Source organism: Brachionichthys hirsutus, unplaced genomic scaffold (genome assembly GCF_040956055.1).
Source record: "Brachionichthys hirsutus isolate HB-005 unplaced genomic scaffold, CSIRO-AGI_Bhir_v1 contig_742, whole genome shotgun sequence".
NCBI classification, from domain to species: Eukaryota; Metazoa; Chordata; class Actinopteri; order Lophiiformes; family Brachionichthyidae; genus Brachionichthys; species Brachionichthys hirsutus.
In genome coordinates, this window is record NW_027180367.1 from 272,858 (window position 1) to 294,127 (window position 21,270).

Sequence of the window (21,270 nt, forward strand, 5' to 3'; positions counted from 1 at the left end):
TCAAGGACACGTCCCTTGACCTCTTCTGAATCTGCTCCGACAATGAACACTCCCCACCATTCAATACACAGATTGCTTCGCATATGCAGCAAGGTTTGCCCCTCCTCCCTCCCACTGCTCGCCCTGACATGATGACTTACCATCATTGAAATATTGTCGACTTTAACACTGATGATCATCCACATATTTTGGAAATTATGGGAATTATGTCTTATTCACATACGCTGTAGAAATACGAAGGGCAGAAACGGAAACCTTCATGTTTTTCTGATCTTTTTTTTTAATCCCCTTATAATTTCACTAGAAGTCCTTTGGCCATATTGATTAATATTCAGACTAGTGCTCTTCTCACAGGGCAAATAAGTGCAAATATTACCCCCCCACTTCAATTGAAAGTAGAACCTTGGACAGACGCTAAATATCCGGCTTATCACATATTCCTATAAAGGCCCAGATTTGAAGTTTGAAGGATAACTTATCATCAGTCTTTGAGCTTTATTAAATATATATCAATCTTGTCTTGGAACTACAATATTGAACATTTCCATAGCTTTGTCATTAAAAATTTATTCGGCTTATTCGCCACCGGCTGCAGTTTAGTAAGGTCCACCCTGAACGGTGTGTAAAAGATGTCCAGTGAGGCTTGACATCAATAACGCTCCCTTCATCTCTTAAACTTTGCTATTCAGGAGGTGTTGTGCTTTTTTCTTCTATTAAATTTAAATCCGCTAGTTACCAGACTTTTCTGTCAATCAGTTGACAACAACAATGTAGCTAAATTGTAATTTTCTGCCTGACTGATTTGACAGTGGAGCACCAGTTCAGGGGTTCTTACTCTTCTCAAAGCTGCAGTAAAACATCTGACTTCTAGAGTCTGGAACAGGGGTGGGCAAACATTTTGACTCGTGGGCCACAATGGCTTCTAAAATTTGCCAACAATTCACAACACTTAATCAGGGCGTCACTATTAGATTAGATATGTATTAAATGCCCATGCGCCACTGTATGAGGTTGCACACCAGGTTGATGAGCTCATTTTCAACGCCCATCTTTCCTCTCGCTGTCATCGGTCCATCGAGCCCTTTCAAGGAGCAGCAGCAGTTTTTGAAGGCAAACACTTTGACATCCATCCCGGGGCTGTTCTGTCAAAGAATGGATGCGAAGGTTCAGCATCCAGACGTCGAACGCCTGAGATTTCTAAAACTTCAAAATGCTGCACTCACGCTCATTTCTTCGCCGCTGCATCAAAGGCTCTATTTCAGTGAGTTTCAAAAAGCCGGCAGTCGTTGTCACCTTTGTTCGGGTACATTTGTCTAACTTAATGAAGGATTTTGAGTTTCCCGACCATCAGAGCCTCCCACCATACGTGCATTGATGTGTCAGCCTTTGTTTTGTACAGTTGGGACTTGGAATATGTTGTGGATATGCAAATTCACACCCACCATTCGAATCCTATTTACCAAGTTAATGGATTAAGAGGAGTCATTAGGCAAAGTGCGTTACTGGGGACACCGCTTAATCATGAACCTTGATCTGTGAGTTGGTGTGGATGAAGTTTCAGATTTGATTTGTTATGGCTTTTCAAATCCCACATACCATTGTTGGAGCAATGGTCGGTGCTGAGAGCTTTTAAATGTGACGTTTCAAAAAAAAACTTTTCGCCCTTGGTGCTAACTGCTTCATCCGTCCTGTGGTAGCAGCAGCGGCGGTGATGCACTGAAGGCGCCGCACCATAAAGTCCCTATTTTCAGAACTGTCGCCTGGTTCGTGCTGCAGATTCAGGCCTGATTGGCAGTGACACGATGTCTGACAGTCAGGAAATGATTGACTACTAACGTGAGATGTTTGACATGATTCCATATTTATTGATCGATCTATTTCCATTTCATGTTGTATTTTGTATGTTTTGCTATTCACATGCACAGCAAGCATTGTTGTTGTTTTTTTTACTTTAGAAATTGTTTAAATGACTGCATTCTTCTCTTCCAGGATGCTGCAGACTCTAGAACACTGAATGAAATTATGCTGCCCATCTCTCAGGCCTTATATATGAAGGAATTCTATTTACTGAGACACACCTGATAATTCCACACTACCTCCTTTAATACAGAAAATGAACTGTCAGTAGCCCCTTACTGATTATTTTGAGATTTGCACAATTTCCACCAATCCAAGCATGATTGGCACTAAAGAACGCCATCTTTCCGCCGGCCGAGCCCGCTGACCAGATTACACTCTAAGTGAATACTTCCACTGTATATTCCCTCATTCCCCTTCTCCTCTCAAAACAAACATCCTCATCAAAACTACCCAAAACCCCTTTGTGAAAGTTGATTTGCTAACTCTGGTCTCTTTTACTAACAAGACTCAGAACCTGTTTCCAGTTTGATTCTTTTCATTCTTGAATTTTCCTTTCCCTTAATATTATAATTTCAACGACTAACACTGTCATTCACGGAATGTGAACCATCTGTTTTCTCTACTTGACTTGCGACTTACATACTAACAAATGTATTGATATCCTTTTTATTCCTTTTTTATGATTTTATTTGAAAGAAAAAAATAATAATGGTTGCTTTCTTTATTTCTTTATTTGGAAGTTTTTTTTCAATTAAAACAACATGGCAGAGATATTTTACATTATTTCAAATAATACTTACCTATTGTACTACTTTTTTTTTTGCTTTTTTTCTGTTATCGGGGGAAGCTGATTTTGCTATTTTCGAATCTTTCTTTCCGACTTTTTGGGGGTTGAGATGTGTTTTCTTGATTTTAAGGTTTGTCATTATTATTTTTTTCTTTCTCCTCCCCCTGTTTTCTCCTGAAGCACGCAGGCATTGGACACGCTATGGTAAACAAACTGCATTATATGGTAGATATCATTCTAATTGTCTTATACTTTGGTTTGCCCTGGGTTTTCCGTTTCCGCTTTCTATTCTGTTTGCTTTACTGAAAGTACAATCTACCATCAATTTCAAGGTAGCTGAACAACTCCTCCTTTCTCTGTTTTTCTTTACGCCATCTCTCTCTATATATAGTGTATGTTTCTGCCCTTTTTTTCTCATCCGGTTCTCCCCTTCCTGAAAAGAATTTGTATTAATCCAAAGAGGTCGGAATTAAAAAACTTGCATAAATATAGATTTTTGTTGTTGTTTTTTTCTTTTGATTTTGTTCCCTTCTTATTTGGTCTTTTTAGTTTTTATTTAACTCTATCCGTATGAAGAAATAAAGAATCTTAATGCAATATATTTTCGATTGTTAGCATTTTAGCCTTTTTTTTTCAGTTTTCTCCTGATTTCTTAGATAACCCTATTAAGCGATTGTGCACAGCAGAGTTCTCAACGACACAAAAACAAAACAAAACAAACTCCAGTGACGGTAAGATTTAAAAAGAAGAGGACGCTCATTAATATCGTCAACATTTACCAATCTGAGAGAAATGGCTCCGCTGTTAGCTGCTCAGCGTGTATTGGGGCAACTTGTTATCCAGGCTTGCCATCCGGTGGTTTATGGAGTCATGGAGACTGTTTACAAGTTTTCTTTATTACGCCCTCACAGTAAAATAGGCCTTGAATGAGGGCTCGACCCCATTAGTCAGGACGAGCAAACAAGAAGAATCAAGTGGACTAGTTTAAACCTGGATGACTCAGAACCTGCACAGGCAGATCCCATTAGTGGCCTTTAGCTGATTTAGCATCAAGATGAGGCTGTTTCCAGACCTGCATTTGAACATGAACAAAAACCTTAACACACTCGTTTTTTTCTTCCAGATTACACTGCTACATTGCTGTCACTGGACTATCAAATCAATGAATTAGTCTCTCAGCCTATTGATGCAGGGCAGAAAGGAACTCTGAACTGTGTGTGATCAAACCCTCGATTTATACTAATATTAACTTATATTCCTTCTAATTTATTGGCCCCACCCCTTGCATGAAGAAATTTACCCTCTTCTGTTATATTTTTTTAACATGCAAATTGCATTTAGTATATATGTTTATGTATATATCATGGAAAACGTGTATATATACATACATATATAAATTATCCTAATATAATCAATACGGCCATAAAACATTTAGCCATTCTCTCTTGCTATATTATATCTTTGATTTTTCCCTTTTTTCTTTCCTTTCTTTTCTCAACTACAAATTAACTTACTAAAATAAATACTTGACCTCACACCATATAAAAAAAATATGCTGAAATTAAAAAAGGGGAAAGTGTATAGAGAGGTGATTGATTTCCCACGTCTTGGTGCCAAAATAACTAAATTGACCTAATCTTTCTTAGCACACGACTTTAGGCCACTTCTCTTTAAACTGAGGCAGATAATTTAATTCAAGCGACAGTGTAATGAGAAGTCCAGTTGTGAATGAGGTTGCTGTATTTGTATTTGGCTTCAGTAGTGAGAGAGAAAAACATGATGTATGTCTGAAAATTGACACCAAGTACTCTGATCACCAAGACAGGAAATTCCACTCTCCTCCCAGCTTTCCCTATTCTTTAAAAAACCCTCTCATTTCTGTTGATACCATCTGTGATCGATGACACTGGTCCCTCTTCCCATCCCAAATTCATCCAGTGTTCCTGCATCCTGTCTGCATGTTCCTATTGGTCAGGAGACCTATCAGCACGTGTCAGTCTTGAGTATAGATGTTTAATGTTTTGCTTTTTATTTATTTATTTATGTCTGTTGCATCCCTGTCCAAATGTATCTCCCATCGCTGAAAGCCCCCCCCCCCCTCCGAATTGTCTGGCGTAATGGTGCCCTGCAATTAAATGCATAGCACTTCCTCTATTTCCTCATTGTGCTGCTTCCTGACAGATGCATATTTTATTTTATTTTATTCATAGCTGGTCTGTTTGTTTTATGTCACCTCCATTTCTTTTTTCTTTTTGTCTTGTCAGCTTTCTATTTAGGTGCATGGCTTTGTGTGTCACCCTTTTGACTTGAATGGGTTCATTTTGTTTTCTCTTAACCGAAACAAATCCTTGTCACGTGAAATAACACATTCAGTCCAAATCCGGACCTGGTTTGAGCAATCAGACTGCAGAGGAATTTTAAAGAAGCCTCACCTAATCCTATCACTCACAAAATTTACTAAAACAGTGCTACTAATATACTGTTTGAATCAAACCTTTGTTGTAACTGTACTAACAACCATTTTTGTGTCTGACTTTCCCTTACTTACAAAAATACTAACCGATTTTGTTCACCCCCCTCTCCCCAACCCTTTAACTCTTGTTGGCACTCCAAAAAACTTCCTCCCTCAACTCCATTGGCAGCTGTTGCCCAGACAGCATCCAACTCAAGCTTCCCAATTCTCCCCATGCCATTACTAACCCAGAGATGTAATTCAACGGTTCGTGGTTTAGCGTCTCAAACTGTACCAATTTAGCGCCACATCTTCCGCCTACGGTCTGCTAATGAGCATTGACGAGCTGCCAGACATCTATCAAAGTCCAACCACTGGGCTGGAACCACTTCTTCCTCATTCCCATTTTAAATATCCTTCCTTCTTGTGGGCCTTGCTTTCACATGAGGGGATGGGGAGGAAGTGTGTGACGTCGATTATGTTACTTACTGTATAATGTAATACATTAACACAAATATAATTGTTTCTCCCTATAAAGGATTTCTGACTGTTACCAAATTTAGTGCCATCAAGGGGTAAGTGATGCATTGTCATGGTAAACCCAATGCCTTGTCATTGCACGGACGGTGGCGTTAAACATGCAAGGTTAGCAGATGGGAATCAACTTTGAGTCAGAAGTCGCTGAAAGTAGAGGCGTGACCGCCTTCAAGGGTTTTCTGTCTTATCATGGATGTGGCTAACAGGTTCGAGGCCCCCTCAAGACCACCTTGGCATCAATCTGATGCACGGCAGTTCGTTTCTTTAGTTTTACCTTAGTGAGCATATCAGTTGGCACCAGTCACGGGGTAATCAATAACATAATAAATAGCTGTGATAGTCCACGGTGTGGGTGGAACTGTGTGTAGTGCATTAGGGACATTATTTTCATTTTTATGCTTAATTAAACATGACTGCGGCATGTACAGTATCAGTTTAGGAACACCCTATTAAGCATAGTTTGTTGAGATATATATGCATATAAACTGAGTGCCTGTTGAATGCTATTGGAGGAGAGATCGGGAAAAAAATCGTTTCAAAAGGACAGCGACTGGTTTCCTCAGTTCCCAGATGTTATTCAAAGTGAAGTGTGTAAATGTTTACACAGTGGTAACAAGACCCTGTCTTTTTTATTTTTTTGAAAGGTGCTGCTGGATTCACAATGTCGAATTATTTTAAAGAAACGATTCAATTCCTGTTTTATCATTTATTCAATTTAAAAAATAGTTATTTGTTTGTGCTATTTGAAATTACATGAGAGGTTTCAGTGATTTGAAAATCAAATCAGCCCGTTTTTAATTTAGCTTTTACACAGTGATCCATTTTTTTTTTATTGTGTTATACTTTGATCATCAAATAACAGCACCATGCCAATAGAGAAACCGATGACACAATCACAACGAGCTAGCGGCCATATTAGCATCGTCATGTCTCGACTGTAAACATGGAATAAATATGTTAGTGACAGAAATAAGAGCAGAAATGCAGACGTTAACCCTGGCTGCTTTCTGTACACTCAACACTTTTTTTTGCTTCAGCCCCTTCAAATGCAGTAAATATATTAACATAACAGAAGCTTAGCACAGGCGGTGCTTCAATAAATTACCCATTATCTATCTGTGCGATATTATGACCCTTAAGCATATACTGATGCAAGTGATGCGGCAAAGCCAAATATTGCTTAAAAATCTATATACATAAAGAAAAAATCTGTGTGGGTTGCAGATGTGTGTGATATCAGGACATTTTCAGCCACCTGTCTAGTGATGAATATGTAAAGCATGGAATTCTGCTCATGGGGAAGTCAAGAACAGAATAACTGCATGACAGAACAAGGTGTAAACTAAACAGATGTCTGGCAGCTCCTCAATGACCATCCCTCATGAACTTATCATTAACCGTCAACGGTGATCCATTAGAGCATAGCCTGGCCATTCTTCAGTGAATATTCTTATTTCAGAAACATCAGTCGCTCTCTTCTTCGTATTCTTTTTATTTAGAAGAGCTCACACCATCAATAAATGTCTGGGGTTTGTAGGGAACTTATAAATAACATATGTGGTGAGACTTATTTGCCCCGTGCTCCTCTTCCACCACTCTTACGGTCCTTGTCGGCGCTGTGGGTTGTTTGTATGGAGTTGCCCTGCCGACAGCCCCTTCAGTACCCGTGCCCTGTCACCCGCAGTCTTAATGGTGGACGCCTCAGAAAACAATTTGATCCATCGTTCCCACCGAGTAGCAACAGCAGACATAAAAATGAGTTGCCCTATTCAGAAGGGAAGTACGGCTAACAAAAGGGAAAATTTGTACAAATCTTGGAAAGAGAAAATATAACCTCAGCTTGGGCAAATGATCTGTTGAGTGCAGTTGCTAAGACTTATCTTATCTTGTCCTATCTAGTCTCCACATAGTCTCCATAATGTAGGTTTAAACACTGTTCAATGTGCTCCAACCTGATATTGCAAACATCAATATATGATTTAATGGAGGAGAGCTTATACAGAATAGCCTCTATGGGATTAAGATTAGTTCATTTCTACATTTTAATCTTCATATCAGAGAGCGTGTTTGATTCTGCTCTGCATTTTCTTATCTGCTCAAGATCAAACGTGACCAAAGACCTGATCCGTGCAGAGATTAGTTAAGACATTTAGATCTACCTTTAGTTCATTAAGCTAACTGGCTGAGTTTAGGTTTTTTGCAGACACATTTTTGGGTTTTGTTTCGTTTTTGCATTCCTTTAAGTCGCCTTTAAATAAGTTCAGAATGCAGTAAAACCCTACTCTTGCCATCAAGGTGGTGTGGTTCCTGTAGTTTCCACTTAGCAACTGCACTCAAGAGTAAAAGCCTCCAGTCTGACTGACACCAGAAGTAACCAACCAAGCGATACCGCATAGGGCGTGGCCCAACCTTGTGACTGGTCTTTAATCCAATTTCTTCCCTGTTTTTCCTCCACATTCTTCTTGATTTCTCTCCACTCTCATCCTTTCCCATACCTCTCTATCCCTGTGTCTCTTCATCTGTCTCTTTTGGGCCATGCCTGTGCCAGGTGACCATCTCGGTGGATGGTATATTGACCACCACTGGTTACACCCAGGAAGATTACACCATGCTGGGCTCCGATGACTTCTTCTACATTGGAGGAAGTCCCAATACTGCCGACCTGCCTGGATCGCCCGTCAGCAACAACTTCATGGGCTGCCTAAAAGATGTGAGTCTACAGTGTGCTATCTGTCCCATCACATGTACCCATGTACACAAACGAGAAAATATTAGCCTTCTTTATGCTACATGACGGTGGTGTTTCTCTGACGACGCCGGCCTATGTTCAAGCCTCTCACCCATAGAAAAGCAGGAATTTGTGCTCCAGCAACACCCTTGACCCAGAAGGCGGATAAAACAGACATAAAAAAATGAATAGATGACTATATATATTTGCATATGTGCATGCCATTTAACTATGTACGTACTCACTCATAACGCCGCTGCTGGTGCATTCCACACGTCGTGACATCAAATTATTGCCGCTAAACACATACGTTTAAATTTTTAAAAGCCCGTTGTAACTCAGAGTTGTTAAATGATTACGTCAGAAAGAGAAGGTCATCTGTGATTAAGATAAGATTATTTGATTATATTAGGTAAGGAAAGTCCCAGAACCATCAGTAGTATTCATTCATCTTATTAGTGGTGACACAATCCTAATTGTCTATCCCACCTGGCTATGGACAAACACCACCCCATTGCAAGGCCACGCAGAAGACAGACAACCATTCACACTCACACCTATGGACAACTTGTAGTGACCAATTCACCTATATTGCATGTTTTATTAGTGGGAGGAAGTCGGAGAACCTGGAGAGAACCCATTCAAACACAAGGAGAATAAGCTAATTCCGCACAGAAATTCCCCAGATGGAATCGAACTCGGGACCTTCTTGCAACACTACCGCTGTGCTGCCCTATCAGTAGGATGTCATTATTTCAAAGAAAATGGATATGAAGTCAAAATCACAGGAGTATCATATAGTTGCAGTGAGAAAACACAAAACGTGTGGCACACTCGCGTTAACACGAGGGAATCATCGTCCCGAGTGGATATAACTCCCGTCGTCGAGTAGGCGGTGTCAGACACACAGTGTCCTGAATCTGTTTCCAATGTTTATTTCCTCTGTGCTTCCTCACGCTCTTCCTAACCACATGGCAGACCAAACACAGCCCACGCACCCGCCACAGTGGGATACACACATCGACATGGATGGATGTGTGGAGGCCTTATATGAACTGTATTTGCTCTACTTTGACCCCCCGCAAAAAAAGGAATGTTAGTTTCACCAGCGCTTAAATCACAGTTTAACAAGCTGTCAAAAGAACCAATCAGAGCTTAAAGCATTATTCCCGTGCAAATGTAATGACTTTTATAGAGGCGACACAACACGGTGCTATCGCGTTTGCTCATAAAACTGCACTGATTGAATAAGTAATTACTTTTGCCATCGCTTTTAATGGATCTCGCAGTAATCGCTCTATCTCTAACTTAATTATGCCTGCAGAATTACATTTTCGTTATTTAGGTTGCTATCGGAAGGATCCCTAGTGGGCCTTGAACTTCCCAAGGCGTTTGACTATCTTCTCTCTCATCAAGTCGAGTCTGGATTTACCGTCAACGTACAGAAAGAAAGGAGAGGGTGGGTGAAAAGTAGAAGAAAGAAGCGGCCACACAGAGGCGGGAGCCCATAACAACAAACAGCTGAAGGCAACGTGTGCAACGTGCTGGAAATGACATAAGACACGATGGCTGGAGAGAAAAATATTCCTGTCTGTGGAATAGACTCAGGAGATGTGGAATTAAAAGTGCAGTAGGAGAAAACTGTAGCATTATTTATTCAATATAATTGCTTATATTCAGCAGACAAATGTAAAGAAAGTGAAAAGAATGGTGAAAGTTTTGAGGAGAAGGATGAGCGCATATGAAAGAAACTTCAGACGAATCCGGGGGGCAAAGCGGTGTTGCAGCAAACATTCTGCCAACGGCTGCTTTTTTCATTTAGTAGTTTTGGTTTGGGTCACCATAGCCACAATGCTATACATGTAATATGCATGCAGGAAGGCTCCAGTTTAGAAGAATAACTCATTATTTCTAGGTTCAATCAAACGAGTGCAACTAGGATGATAGATCTAATTAGAGTTTGGCTCTGATATTAGCACGGTAGCAAAAGGCAACTCCCTGATTGACTGTATTAGCTGAGCTCAGCCATAAAGGTAATCACACAGAAAAGCAGGGAGAAAACCCGCGATGAGAGGAAATGAAAGCGGCAGGTAAAATAGGGGCTGGGGTAAATGGCTGAGGGTAGTCAGCGGTCTGTTTCATCCTGTGCTAGCTCAGCAGCACGGCTCGGATGATCAGTGGTGTTATGGTCTGGGGCAAGACTTTCATGCCACTACCGTGGTCAAATGCCTTTGATACGCTTGGCCAGTAGCCTCCAGGAAGCAGAAATCCAAAGGAAGAGCACAGCAGAAGGGGAGTGAAAAGACACCAAAAGAGCCACTGAAGCTCTGTGAAGTTATTTGTGCTCACATGCTCGTGTGTGTTCAAAGTCGCCCACATGCGATGATCACACACTGTGTGGCATATGTATGCGTTCACTGGGCTCCTAGAGTGGCGAGGTGTGAAATGGGGTGTTTCTGCTCAGTCCCCCCCCCCCAGTCTTGTTTCCTCAGTTTCTTCTGTTCAGCACGCCACCATCTGTCTCTCCACCACAACTTCCCCATCTCCTTCTGTCTTCCAGAAAGTGACCTTGCTATCTCCCCGTTTCACACTCCTCCCTTCGTGTCAGTTTTTTCTCACTTTCTTCCCTTCTCAACCTCCTGACTCGCCCCACCTCTCTCATTTCTTCTCTTTGCCTCTGGTTTTCCCTTTCCCGGGGCAGTGTTGTATAATTAAGTCCAACCGCAGCGCGGTTGGCACGCCAGCTTTGCCATCCTGATGGCCAAATTAAAAATTGATTTCTTTGACTGATTCCAGGCGCTGGATGAATCCTCTCCTCTCGTTTCGCTCTTTCACTTCCTGCCCTCCCTACTTCACGCTGATGCTCTTTCTATTCATCTGCAGGCTTCTCCTACTTGCACCTTTGTTGAATGCTAAAATCTTCAGGAGACGTACAACGCCCCCCCCCCCCCCCCCCCCCCAATCTCACACCCTACTTAGCTCAAGTCAGCATCCATTTGAGACTCTGTAGTTTGATGCCAAGTGTGCCCTTTCCCTTCCCAATGTGCTTCTTTAATCACCAAGGCAACAACAATCAATGCAATTCATCGTAGCCGAATACTGAAGGTACTTGACATGCTGAATGTCAGCGAAGTTGATGCGTTAAATAACTTCATATTAACACGATTAAGGCTGGATGTCAGCATTTTCTGTGGGTTTATAGTGATAACTTGTGCAAAAGCAGGCTTCTATTATTCAGTAAATGGGCTCACTGAGCATTGAGTACCGCAAGCACATCTAGATAAAATATGTATTTTGCTCTGCTGACCTGCAGGGCTTTAGATTTGTTTCTCAATGGCAAAACAAATCAATAGCGTCACCCCTCAGGACGTTTTGGCAGCGTGTAAGCCTTACTGCCAGGGTGGTGAGAAATCCTCGGTGCATGCTGGGGCTCCTGACTTTAGAGAGATCAGTCCGACACACAAAACACCTTGTCCCCTCAGCTGAGTCAAAGACTTCAGAAATAATAAGCCTATAATTAACCTTTGTCCCCCCCCCCCCCAAAGAAAAGAGTGTCCCAATTAGAGATACAATTGGTGTATAATATATTTGTTATTATTGGGACATTCAATAAAAGCAAAGCATAGCTTTGCTAAGTGGGGTGGGGAGTGTTTGAAAAATACTCTGTGAAGGACTCTGACAGCAGCTGTCTGGTGAACTAGATAGTCAAAAGCCGATGAGCCGCGTTGCACGAGATGAGAATTCCAGTGTGGCATGTGAGAAACAGCCAATGCAAATGAGGACTAAAGCGACGGCGACACTACCGGTACTTTCTAAACATCTGTGCAAATTCAGAATGTCTTCACAACTTAAAAGGTTCAGCCCAGTTCAACTACAGTAGAGAAACAACCGTTAAAACAATATATTGATTTACTCCCTTTGTTTAAATGTTCCCAAAGAGTTTGAGTCTTTTTTTTTTTACTTTTTACTCAGAACAATCTAGAGCTAATTACTTTTAAACGACTTATTATATGTAGTTCAATCCTGTCCAGTGATGCTAAACAATAATTCATACTTCTTCTATGTACCTAATTTAACTACATATTGTTTAAGAAGCATGATAAAGAAATACTGGTGGGTTCAAAGCTAAGTTGAGTCTAATGGAAATAAATTAATACAAATTTCAGTCGATTAAAAAAAACGCATCTAGTCCAATTAAAAATGTGACTTAGTATAATATTGTACAAAAATACTAAGAGTTACACAACATACACATTAAATATAGGGTGTCTATGTAACTAAAGTCAAAATTGAGCTGAGCACATCAGCTGCAAAGATCAATCTGCAACAACCAACATTACAACCCAGACAGCAGCAGAAAACAGAGACAGGAATGTAAAAAGCATTCATTTATTACATTTCAGCAAGTGTGCATTGTTGTGTGAGAGAGCATAGCGCTTACTGCGATCGAGAGAGGAAATGCTCGAAGCAGAGACCTCAGCTGCTTCAAATTACTACCTTGAGGAGGGCCTCTCAAAAAGCTGTCAACATTGTGTTTGACAAATACTATGAGATAGTAGGAGGATAATTTACTCTGCCGTTAGCACTTAATTCATTATGAAGGCACACAGTGACACACACTTTGAGCAGAAACAATAGAGCTGTATTCCACCAAAGGCTGTCGAAGACATTTGCATTAAGGCCTGTGATCAACGTTCGCTTCTCACTGCCTCGAAAAATCTCCCACAGCCTTTTCATTATTCTGCATTTAAACTGACATTTCTGAGCCACACTTTATATGTTTAATAGATTTCACCAACAGCTTGGAGATTGCACAGTGTTGACCGGAGCTGTGTGCGCTGACCGTGTTGTGCAGCCACTAAGAGAGATCAATGAAAAAACAAAAAGAATGATGCACATTCGTAAACGGCACTCGTCTGGATCTCGGTTGCTGTTAGAGGACCGTGTGCTTCAAATACAAAAAACAAAGCATGTTGCATGAATGTCGCTGTCAACCTTGCGGCTCCAGAGAGAGCAATGCATTTAATTTGTGTTTGGATTCATCATTTACCCGCTCTGACTAGATTTCCCAGCAGCCGCTGTAACTGACACTTGAAATTAATTTGGGCAATTAAGAGGCATCTGTAGGCTCTCAAAATAATGGACGTAATGTTCTTCTCTGCAGCAGCTGTGCTTTGTTTTTGTTTTTTGGGACTCCAAAATAATAATCTAATTCTAGATGTCACTTTTGAATCTGCCACTAGCGTTGTAGTCAGAACTGTAACCACGTTGTCATCCATGTATTCCAGGTGGTCTACAAGAATAATGACTTTAAGCTGGAGCTGTCCCGGCTGGCCATCGAGCGCGACCCTAAAATAACCCTGAACGGTGACCTGGTGTTCCGCTGCGAGGATGTGGCGGCCCTGGATCCGGTCACCTTCGAGGTCCCTGAGTCCTACATCTCCTTGCCCAAGTGGAACACCAAGAAGACGGGGTCCATCTCCTTCGACTTCCGCACCACAGAGCCCAGCGGACTCCTGCTGTTCAGCCACGGCCGCCCGCAGGGCCCCAAGGAGCTGAAGCCTGGCAGGGAACTGAAGACTGATTACTTTGCCATGGAGCTACTGGACGGGTATTTATACCTGCTGATTGATATGGGCTCTGGAAAAACGAAGCTGAAGGCCAGCAACAAGAAGGTCAACGATGGTGATTGGTGCCACGTGGACTTTCAGAGGGAAGGGAGGAAAGGTGAGGGATGCATTACAGCTGTTGCACGAGACCAACCAAATATGTGTTGCTTTTGAATAGCTACTGTTTACATCTCCTGAAGCCAGCTGATTGAGTCTGCAGCATTGGGGCGTCACAAATTGGAATTTGACAGGGGAAAAGGAGAGGCTCAGTTGATGTTGACAAATAGAACATCTGCCCTAGCATGTCAAAACAAAAGAAAACTAATAGTCACTATTAGTACTAATCATACCTCTGGTGGCATTTGCTAACAGATGTTTATTTCCCATACCTGTTCCTTCTTCCTGTGGCAACAGGCATCTGCATGTGTGAGTGTGAGATCTGATGAATGGACAGTAGGTGGCAAAGCACCTTAGACATCATATACCCCCCCCTCCTAATGGCATCTTGTAATGAGGAGAAGTGTGAATGAGTGTGTGCCTGGGTGTGTATGTGAACGCAGGCATGTGATCTCACTGCTGCTGCTGTAATTGGCTTTTAATAGAAAATTAAGACAGAGTCGTTAATCACAGGAGGAGAGAGGGCCCTTTGTTTCACCCACTCCCTTCTGCATTCTGCTTCCCTTCTCCTCCATTTAGCCTATTACAGACACATTAAACACACAGTCTCTCACACACCTTTACACACACACACACACACACACTATTGCCATTTATAGTTTATATTTTCTGTGTCCCATTGTCTGTATTTTATGTTCTCAGCTCATCCACTTACTTCCTCTCCTCCCCAACTTATCGAGCTACTTGAACTCCTGCACCAACGCATCACCTGCTCAGACATAACATACAAGCCACATCCTCAGACACACACATTGTGTGTGCCAATGGAATAAATAAAAGATTCATTAGTGACATTTTGTTCATTTTGTCTTTCTCTCTTCCAGGATCCATCTCGGTCAACAGCCGCAGCATGCCCTTCAGCTCCCCTGAGGGCAGTGAAATCCTGGACCTGGACAGCGACATGTACCTCGGCGGGCTGCCCGAGTCCAAGACGGACCTCATCCTGCCACCGGAGGTTTGGACGGCGTTGCTGAACTATGGCTACGTGGGCTGTGTCCGTGACCTCTTCATCGATGGAAAGAGTCGGGATGTTCGCCGCATGTCTGAGATCCAGAGTGCCATCGGCGTCAGCAGTTTCTGCACCCGTGAACTCCAGAAGCGGTGCAGTAGTACGCCCTGTGGCAGCGGAGGTCTTTGCAAAGAGGGCTGGAACCGCTACATATGTGATTGCACTGGTACTGGCTACCTGGGGACCAACTGTGAGATAGGTGAGGAGTGTAATGTTGAAGGAATGGGGCTGGCTGATTGGATGAAAACTCAATCTTCACCACAGACGTTTCATGTATGACTAAACTGTACTGCCTACTCTTTCCTCTGAGAGGCTGGCACCAGTAATCAGGCCTTTTTATATCTGTGCCAATTCTGCAAACCCAGGTGTCCTATTTGCCAGAGTGACAGAATGTGCTAGACAAATAGCAGCACACACATCTGATTTATACCAATTAGCTACATGCGCATCACTTCAAGTTTTGGTTTTGCACATCTGTGGGCCTGAATGAGTCATTAGTGGGACATGGACAGGAATGTGGATATGAGACACTGGATTTAAATCAGGACAGTTGGAGATAGAGGTTGAAATGACTGAACCTTCACCTTAACCCTTGATTTTCAAGGTTACATTTTAAACTTCTTCAGAAGTCAGGTAATAATAATAATGCATTGGTTTCATATAGCGTTTTTCAAGGCACCCAAAGACGCTTTACATTGTGCATTATTCATTCACTCCATACTGTAGCCACAGGTATTGTTGCACCAATACTCTTCTGCCACTTAGTGGAGTTTTCTGGCACTGCAGGGATATATATATATATATAGCAGATATTCATTTATTTATTTTCTACATATTTACTCAGCATATTAATCAAATTTCACTGCAACATAAGAGCAGTGCATAGCTGCAACAGATTATTCTGTAGCATGTGCTCATAGTTGTGAACAACATCATATATAAAGACTCAGAAACCAGCAGCATGTTTGTGTCAACACCTTTCCATGCTGGAGGAGAGTCTGACATTGGAGTCCTCATTACTGCTTGTGATTTCCCATCTTTATAATATATGTCTTGCTTTGATGCTTCGGGTGATGTCGTCTAAATGCAAAATGACATTCTGGGAACATCATGCAAGCTGTTCCCTTCATTGGACTTATTTATGAAGAAAATTGCACACAGCATAATGAAGCAATAATAATGTAACAGCCTCTAATCACTTGGAAAGCCGGTATAACTGACGTTGTGCTTGTTGCGCCCGCCCGGCCATCCCATCCTCTCCCGACTCCAGAGGCGACTGTTCTGAGTTATGACGGCAGCATGTACCTGAAGATCATCATGCCGGTCACCATGCACACAGAAGCCGAGGATGTGTCGCTGCGTTTCATGTCTCAGCGGGCGTATGGCCTGCTCATGGCCACCACATCGAAGGAGTCTGCAGACACGCTGCGACTGGAGCTGGACGGAGGCCGCATAAAGCTAACCGTTAACCTCGGTAAGTCGCTGAGCTTCGTAGTGCACGTCACTAATAACCTTTCTGTTACCATGCCTCCGTCTCTACGTTTGTATTTTAGTACTGTGCGCAGCTGAACACAGAAGGAGGGTCTGACATTTTGGGGGAAAAGCTTCTAGATCTGTCTCCTCTGATATATGATGGAGTACACTTTTATTTGACTAGCTACCACCATGAATGAACTTCTTATGGGACTCAAAAGCTTCTACTCTGGCAACAGTGAGGTGCAAATCCAGAAGCTTCTCCTTCACAAAGGACTCAAGTGTGTGCTATAGAAATGAAAGGCTGGATTAATATGTATCCACAGTACACTATCGTCTCTGTTCGTGTTCTTTGGTCCTATTACTGCTGTTCCATGTGAATCCTTATAGTCCCCCCGCCCCTCCTATTGGGAAGCTCCATCTCTAACAGTTTCCCTGGCTTTAACCCATGACCCATCTACGTGATGTGGCCCCCTCCTCTGTCACTCTTCCTCAAGGTCCTCCTTTACTTTCAATTCATTACTGAAGAAAGCTGAGGGGCTGGATAAGCCTTCGGCGCTTCAAGATGCCATTATAATCCTCATCACAAGCAATTATGAATAGAGTTCAAAGTCAGGTTTATGAGATGGGTGAATTCATAGACGGGAAGCATGCATTCCCCATAACAACTGGTGCAGGATTGCAGACTGTGCTACCGGGAAGATGGAACTAGCCGCCTGACTCTGGACATTTTAAGCCTGTCCCGATTCTTTGGAGGAGCAAACTCACCAGTGAAGCTCGAGGAGCGTGACAGAGGTGCACACCGGGTTAAGTTCAAGCCACCTAGAGACAGGAAGGGTACCGGTGGGATAAACATAGGGGGGCCCTTCCCTCTCTTTTCTGCTTTCTCATCTCTTCTATTTTCTGTCACTCAAACACCCACCTGGCCATAACTCAGACGATGGAACTTTTCATCCCTTCAATAGTCTGTATGTCTGCGGCCCTTGGATCAAACAGTCAGAGGGACCAGCTCACAGCTGTAGCGGCGCAGACATGTACCTGCAGGCCCCTGAACACCCACTGATAACCACAATGGTCCAGTCCACAAATGCATCATATACTAGGAGGACACCATTCTGAAAGGAGAAAAGGGCTGCTTTAAGAGTGGTGTCCTTAAATGGCACCTCCGAGCAGCCGGAGAGTGGACAGACATCAGGATATTACAGAGATGTTGTAAAGAAATAAATTAACCCACAATCAGTAAGGAATCAAGTCCATACTTAAGCTTAATTATATATATATATATATATATAGATGGCATACAATGACAATAAACTGTCATTGTCTAGTGTTTCAATAATCTATGAATTGTGCATCAATATAAAAATGTATATACACGCACAAACTTTCTGTCCGTTTTAGAAAACATTGCTGTTTACCAACACATATTGCACGTAAACACTTTAATTTGAACCGTATCTGTCTCTCACACACGTATCTGCAGGGTGATGCCAGTCCCTGACTGTTTGTGTCCACTATTCTGTAGCGGTTGACGGCTTGAGACCACAACCCAGCCACTCTGCCACATGCACATGCACTTTCTAGCCACTAGGTGGGGCAGAAGGGCACCAAATTGATTTCAGTAAATGCAATTTTGATAATTATTTAATGGAATACAAAAGATGTGTTTTCTGACAATGGAGTTTAGGATTAGCTACGGAGAAGGATTCAGTTTGAGAGTTAGCATTCACAATCGTTTTTAGTTTTTGTTACACCGTTTGTCACAGAGGGGTCCCGTATGGTGAGTGTCGTGTGCACCAGGCATGAGGTGGGCTGGGATGTGCAGATCACCCTTTCTTGCCATATACACTGTTGGGTTTCTCACACCTAGAGTGCTGTAGAAGGCAAGTTCATCTTTAATTACCAGGAAAGAGAACTGAAATCAACTGTGTAAAACGTCATCTATCTACTCACATGACTGCATGAGCGGCTACACGAAAACATACATGGGCATTAGTGTAAGTATAATGGCTTCACTGCCTTTCTTTAGCTTATCTAAAATCAACCATTGCATCTATTTATACCAGTAACATCTGCCTTAAGTATTTTGTGCAGTTGAATATATTAGGTTTTATCTAACTTGTTCTGTAAGGTTAATAATGCATACTTAAATTTCCAAGCGACATTTACTTAATTGTAAAATATGTTTTCAATCAACAAAGGTAAAACTAAAAAAAAAGATGATAGTATAAGCTGTCAGATGGTACATTCAATCTTGAATGCTCAGTATTTTGCAGCGCTGCATAACAGAAATAAAACCCTCATAATTCTCACAATTTACATTTTGATACTCTCTTCGCAATCTCACTCAAACTATTTATTACGTGTTCATATGAGCATGGAATATTCCGGATAGTTTATTTTTATGATGGATATTTTGAAGGTAGAAACGTTCTAAGGTTCTCCTCCGGCGTAGATCTGCAGTGTCTTGCCTTCTGCTGTGCTCTGAGGTTGAAGAATGAATGGATGGTAGGATTGACGGTGGGAAAGGGTGATCCTGACTCAGAGCCTGTCCCCGGATGGTGGCCCCAGAGCATTGCTTGGATGTCTGCAGAATGTACTTTGAAGGATGTAAAATGTCGTTCTTTCTTTCTCTTTATCCTTTTTTGATTTGATCTCACATTTCGCTCTCTCTCTCACCAGATTGTATCAGGATAGACTGTAGCCTCAGTAAGTGGTCCTATCCATTTTTCTGACTAAAACGTGTCTGTTTTTCTCATCTTGATTCTGTGCTGTAGAATTTATCTGATCCCTCCTGACCTCATCAGTGGCACCTTTTGAAATAGTTTATCTTTAATTTATTTTTGTGTGGTTTTTCCTTTCATTTTTTTTTTTGGTTCTTCATTCCCATTTTTTCCAAGCCCTTATTTTGCTCATGTCCATGTTTAAGTAAAATATTTCATAGCTTCCTCCTTACTTGTTACCCATTCTGTTAATTTTCCTGTCAACCTTTTTGCAACAACACATTCCGAAACCAGAAACTTGCCTCTCCCTGTTGGATGCTCCCGTTTCCTATTATGCTCCTCTGAGTCTAGGTTCCACCGGGCTGCTCACACAGGTGTTGTCTGTTCTCTGCATGGGGGAAAACTGTAGTTTGGGTCCCCATAAAGCTATTTGCTTGTCCACTCAGAGACGGCACCACCTGGTGAATGTTTGTTCTCTGAGCTAGAAAATGTTTTTTTTTCTGCTCCATGCTGACCGAATGACAGCAAATTGTTTTCTCTATCATGACAATTGAACAAGTAGCCCGCAGGTAAGTGCTGCCAGCCACAGTGTCAAGTGGAGAAAACCTGATGTTTGTCACAAAATGTGTTTCTTTGTGTGTGTGTGTGTAATTAGCTTGATACGGTATAGTGCCTTAGGGTTAGCTTTTGAACGTAAATTAAAAATGTAGCATCAGAAAGGGATTAACAGTTCTTTTCCACCTGCAAGGAAAGTTTTAAGATTCTGGAAGAGGTTTTGAGGGGAAATAAAGAAGCCATTTTGAGTCAAACTGAGGATTAAGACATCATCAGCAACACTTGTCCCCAGAGTCCACCGCAGCCAGCCACACCTGGGTGCATCTCAACAAAAGAGCTGACGGGAGGGTGGGGGGGTAAACGACCCTTCACCTTATGAACGTTTTTGTGGCTGATGTGTAATATTAGAGTCACTGTGTGTGGATAAGGAGTCTGTGATGGCAGTGTGAAGGTATTTCTTTGGTTTTTGTGCAGCACTTCTACTTGATTAAACATCCACTGTATATATGCCTCATCTCTGGACTTAAAAACTTACCTTATTGAGTTCAAAATTGTTCAAACATTGCCTTCAGGCATGAAATCAGTCTCAGTGTATGACAAATTATATCACTGAAGTCTGAATATGTGCAGCACCCAAAGCATTTCATTCTTAGAGGTTGTTCATTCCCAAGCTGACCACTAGATGTCAGGCAAGCACTAGGGATAGTGTGAGTAGAGCATTGATTTCCACTGAGAAGATCAAAATGATATTTACTGTGTGTGTGTCTACCCATATCCTGCAGCAATTTAAAAATAAATCTGTGACTGACTTTGAAATCTCAGTATCTCAGTTTTGGCTCTTCTGTAAGGAATATGCTATTTGAACTTGTGCAGCAATCGATTAGGAGAAAACAAGGTCCAAGACCAAGAGTTACATGTAAAATAAAAAGCAATTAAATCTGTGGGACGGTTTGTCATTTTGATCTGTGACTAAAATAAAGAATCCCGAATAAGAGAATCAGCCTGGAAGGCCTCTGCTGGCTGGTCCATGTATATGCAGTGAGCAGCACAAAATCCGAGCAGAATAAGCAGCACTTTGACTAATGTCATGATCACCTGCAAGGAAGGCTTGTGAGTCTATGTTCAAATAGTAATATGAGTCAAATCACTAGAATAAGGGAAACATCAAAATATGCACTTCTGAGTAGTTTGAGCCAAATTTACTCTTTAAAACTTCACTGTCACATTATTGCATCATACAAATTATATTAACAGTGTGATTTGATAATAATCTGGAAAGCAGGCGGTTGATTAGATTTGGTGGCATTCTGTGACAATAATGGATCTTGATCACTATCAGACTAATTGCATTGATACACCG

General features: G+C 41.8%; 1 protein-coding gene across 1 annotated transcript in view; it reads left to right on the forward strand.

The window, feature by feature from the left end:
* LOC137914122 (neurexin-2-like) overlaps nt 1–19,341 on the forward strand; it is a gene marked incomplete at its 3' end in the record, with an annotated part of 146,204 nt that extends 126,863 nt beyond the window's left edge. The window contains exons 6-11 of the mRNA XM_068757739.1: nt 2,828–2,872; nt 8,185–8,346; nt 13,653–14,091; nt 14,975–15,358; nt 16,430–16,633; nt 19,315–19,341. Of these exons, the coding sequence (XP_068613840.1) occupies nt 2,828–2,872; nt 8,185–8,346; nt 13,653–14,091; nt 14,975–15,358; nt 16,430–16,633; nt 19,315–19,341 (1,261 nt within the window). The remainder of the gene's footprint in view (nt 1–2,827; nt 2,873–8,184; nt 8,347–13,652; nt 14,092–14,974; nt 15,359–16,429; nt 16,634–19,314) is intronic.
* Between the last annotated feature and the right edge of the window lie 1,929 nt (nt 19,342–21,270).